Source organism: Salvelinus sp. IW2-2015, linkage group LG1, assembly GCF_002910315.2.
Source record: "Salvelinus sp. IW2-2015 linkage group LG1, ASM291031v2, whole genome shotgun sequence".
Classification (NCBI taxonomy): domain Eukaryota; kingdom Metazoa; phylum Chordata; class Actinopteri; order Salmoniformes; family Salmonidae; genus Salvelinus; species Salvelinus sp. IW2-2015.
The window spans coordinates 23052461-23057207 of NC_036838.1; the positions used below are offsets into that span (position 1 = coordinate 23052461).

At 42.4% G+C, this 4747-nt stretch overlaps 1 protein-coding gene across 1 annotated transcript in view; it reads right to left on the reverse strand.

Annotated features, from left to right (window-relative positions):
• Positions 1–3576, reverse strand: part of LOC111967016 (uncharacterized) — a 23151-nt gene extending 19575 nt beyond the window's left edge. Inside the window, exons 1-4 of the mRNA XM_070442303.1 lie at positions 3547–3576; positions 3207–3241; positions 2837–2904; positions 2554–2697 (exon numbers count right to left, since the gene is read on the reverse strand). Of these exons, the coding sequence (XP_070298404.1) occupies positions 2554–2697; positions 2837–2904; positions 3207–3241; positions 3547–3576 (277 nt within the window). The remainder of the gene's footprint in view (positions 1–2553; positions 2698–2836; positions 2905–3206; positions 3242–3546) is intronic.
• Between the last annotated feature and the right edge of the window lie 1171 nt (positions 3577–4747).

Consider the following 4747-nt stretch of genomic DNA (forward strand, 5'->3'; position numbering starts at 1 on the left):
AACAGCATGTCACATAAGGGATGTTACTGTATCTAAATAGAAAATGGTCWAAAGTCAGKATACTGTAGMTACATTTCTTTATTTGAGGAGTGGYCCTACATGTTTTACAAGAGACACAATGTGACCCATTCCCATCACTCCTCATCAGCTGGTACTGAAGMTTCCAGAACAGATGAAAGGMGAGTATCTTTGGTACCAGTGTTCTAGACTAGAGCTCTCCCTACTGACATCTCAACATTACTGCAGCTTCCAGGCTTCATATGTCCCTACTAGTCRGATGAAAATATACAAAATWMAAGGWAGAAAATGWKAAWAATARAWATAGAATAAAKCAGMCACACCCATAAAAATGTTGTTTCATTTGGACATATGTTGAACTGGTGTTTGAATTGAGTGAACTAGTGATCTCAGCTAGCTTGTTAGCTACATGAAGCTGCTGTRATTCGGCGATAAAACAAGTATTMTTGTGCATCACACAGCTACTCTGAATGGACTGGATTGTGAACAATATGWTGTGCTGCKYCTGAATTACAGCAAGACCCCATCGTTAGCTAGTGAGCTAGCCAGTTAGCTTACTTTTAGCTATCAACGTTAGCTAGCTAGCTAGAAACAACAGACAACAGTGAGCTGTCATTATGCCAAGGCCAAGGCAAGCTGCTCTGAGTTTCCAGTGTGTTCTTGTGTGAAAGAGATGTGTTCAGCTCACTGATCTTCAGAACAATGGACCCAAAGTGAACCCTGACATGCATATAACTAACACCACGTTGGCAACCAACACGTCGGTGAAGGGCTTTAAGAAAGGTGTGAACATCTTCATGAGGAGAGAGAGAGAGACTTTACAAGAAATGTCTGTCTTATATGTCATAGGCGACTTGTATTTCTTCATTGGTGGCTACAATATGGAGAGTGTATAGATGGATCCTACCTGAGAGGTTTGAGAAACACTAGTTCTTGTGGGGGTGGTGTTCATTCCCCAAACATGTTGCTAAAACTGTATTTGGTTTTTATAACACTGTTATACATAGCCTTTCTGAATAATGATATTACATTAATTTCACGACTTCCGCCGAAGTCGGTTCCTCTCCTTGTTCAGACGGTCGACGTCACCGGTCTTCTAGCCATCGCCGATCCATTTTTCATGTTCCATTTGTTTTGTCTTGTTTTCGCACTCACCTGGTTCAATTCCCTAATTACATGTTGTATATTTTCCCTCTGTTTCCCCCATGTCCTTGTCGGGAATTGTTAATTTTGTAGTTCTTGTGCTATGTGTTACTGGTGCGATACGGGTTTTGTACCCATGTGTTTGTTGTTTTGTATGCCATTAGTTTTATATATGTCACGCCCTGACCATAGATTGCTTTGTATGTTTCTATGTTTTGTTTGGTCAGGGTGTGATGTGGGTGGGCATTCTATGTTGTATGTCTAGGTTGTCTGTTTCTATGTGTTTGGCCTAGTATGGTTCTCAATCAGAGGCAGGTGTCAGTCGTTGTCTCTGATTGGGAGCCATATTTAGGTATCCTGTTTGTCAATGTGTTTTGTGGGTGATTATTTTCTGTTCAGTGTTTTTTTGTATTTCACCGTTCAGGAGTGTTTCGTTTCGTTCTTGTTATTTTGTTTTGTGTTCATGATAATAAATTATCAATATGGACACTTACCACGCTGCGCTTTGGTCCTCCTCTTCTCATTCCAACGACGAACGTTACAATATATTAAACTGCTCCGGCTATTCACCAAGTTCTGCTCTCCTGCGTTTGACTTCCCTGCCACCAGTTACGCACCCCTTACAATTAATAATGACACTACATATGATTTGATTAAACTGTATTTTATTATGAATTAAAACAACTGATTGACATAATAAAACAGTAAGTAATTTGTACACTCAGCTCCCCCACATGCTGAGAGGATACAGACAGATTGTCTTTTTACATTGATGCTCTCAAACAGCCATTCTGTACTCCTCATATTGTCACTTTAGTCAACTTGAATTTAATTAGTCCACAGAACATAAATGTATTAGTCCACTGACTGTACATGTACAGTATAAATTCACTGAACTGAAGATATGGGTCTTGTTCCAATATCCACAGCAGCGCACTACTTGTTTCCGCTTAGGTGGTCTAGTGTGGATGTTAGAACACCTCATGGACACTGAGGGCGTGCCAGGCTGACTACATTGTAGTCAAGCTGTGCGCAGCAACCAATGGTTGTGTGCCACATCATCGATTGCGCAGTCGGGAATCGCGGTTTAACTGACATCTTAAACACAAACTCCTATCCAGGCATTGTGAGATCTGGCAGGCGACTGCAATATAGTCTGCCTGGAACAGGCCCTATATTCAAATGCTATTCAAATCAAAAACAGCTCAGGCCGAGGGAGCGGGGGAAGGAAATCAGAGGAGCACTCCTCTTCACTTTGATTGACACCTCACACACTCATACTGTACGTCCAGTGTTCTGTCTGTGCTGTGTGTCAGAGGACTACAAAAGTGGTGACACTCCCCCAACACCCCCATTCTGTCCAAGCTTCCTGTTCCCTTTCAAGGTAGGTACACAGTCCCTCTTCCTCTTCCTCAATCTTCATTTTCATTATTCGGTTCTTCCTCTTCCTCCATCTGTCATATCCGGACGGTGCGTGGTGGTCAGGGTGTTCAGGGTAGTCTGGGTGTTCTGGGTGGTCAGGGTGGTCAGGGTAGTCTGGGTGGTCAGGGTAGTCAGGGTGGTCAGGGTAGTCAGGGTGGTCAGGGTAGTCAGGGTGGTCTGGGTGGTCAGGGTTGCCATGGTTTCCTGTATTTTCTTCTATGGTCAGGCTTGTGTTTGATGCGACATTTGTCACCATAGAGGCAGCCAGTGGTCCTCCAGAAGAAACACTTGTCACCATTGATGGGAGCCATCCTCCTGGGTCTGGGAGAGAGACACACACAAACAGTATGAAAACACAAGCACCTGCACGCAAGTGCTCCCGTCCCCACCTTCTGTCAGTTATCTGTAATTTTGTAAATTCATGGCCCATAGATTAGTAACAATTTAGAATAAAACCTTACAAATGCTTATATATGTTTATAAATTATAGTTGATGTTTTGACAGATAGTCGGATGTCCTTACCCTGTGGAGGCGGACTGGGAGGCTGAGGAGGTGTTGAGGCCTATAGGGTTGGTCCTCTGAGGAGAGGGAGGGGGTTCTCTGCGTCTAGCGGTCTGGGTACCTGACCACCAGCCTGGTGCTCTCCAGCTCCACCCCCTGAACAGGAGGAGAAACAGCAGCCACAGTCCAAACACAAACAACAGCAGCCACAGTCCGTATACAAACAACAACAACCAGTCAAAATACAAACAACAGCAGCCACAGTCCGTATACAAACAACAATCCAATAGCATAGTCCCAAAGGTACAATTCAACCAATAGCATAGTCCAAATAGTCCAAAGGAATCAATAGCATAGTCCCAAAAGTACAATCTCCTATAGTTTAAGCTAAATTGAATTGAAAGCACATCTCACATAGTTGAAGGCATTTAGACAGCATTATGTTTCATCCCATCACTCACCTGGAGCCTCTCCAAGGTGACAGCGGCCATGTTGGCATTCTTGATGTTGACAAAAGCACAGAATCTCTCATGTAGAACTCTGATACTCTCTATCTCACATCACCTATAACCACAACTAGGGAGAGACAGAACATTGAGAGAATTAGAGTTCTACATTCTATGTTATTTACTGTAGGTGAGGGGAGATAGCATTAGAATGTAGCACTCTGATACTCTCTCTCACCACACCTACAGCTCAGAACATATAATTAAATGTAGAACTCTGATAGTCTCTATGTTCTGCACTGCAGGTGTGGTGAGATAGAGAGTATCAGAGTTCTACATTGTAATTCTATCTCACCACACCTGCAGTGCAGAACATAGAGACTATCAGAGTTCTACATTGTAATACAATCTCACCACACCTACAGTGCAGAACATAGAATTACAATGTAGAACTCTGATACTCTCTATGTTCTGCACTGTAGGTGTGGTGAGAGAATTACAATGTAGAACTTTGTAAGAGAATCAGAATGTAAAACTCTAACTATCTCACCACACCTACAGTGCAGAACATAGAATTAGAATATAGAACTCGGATACTCTCTATGTTCTGCACTGTAGGTGTGGTGAGATAGAATCAGAATGTAGCACTCTGACACTCTCTATCTCACCACACCTACAGTGCAGAACATAGAGAGTATCAGAGTTCTATATTCTAATTCTATGTTCTGCACTGTAGGTGTGGTGAAATAGAGAGTATCAGAGTTCTATATTCTAATTCTATCTCACCACACCTACAGTGCAGAACATAGAATTAGACTATAGAACTCTGATACTCTCTATGTTCTGCACTGTAGGTGTGGTGAGATAGAGAGTGTCAGAGTTCTACATTCTGATTCTATCTCACCACACCTACAATGCAGAACATAGAATTAGAATATAGAACTCTGATACTCACCATTTCATTGTCTTCGAAGGCGCGAGAAGGAACCCCAGATTGCCTTCTTGTTCGGTATACACGGCTAATATCTCCGGCTCTGATTTTATTTGATACATGTGATAATATCATTGTAAAGTATGTTTTATCAACCGAGTTTTATCATATTATTCAACGTTTATCGGGACTTTTGGAGTTTTCCGTTGTTTGCAGTCGAGAGAAGATGGCACATTTCCGCCAATTGGCAGCTAAAGGTTGCTTAATTTCGACAGGAGAAAGCGG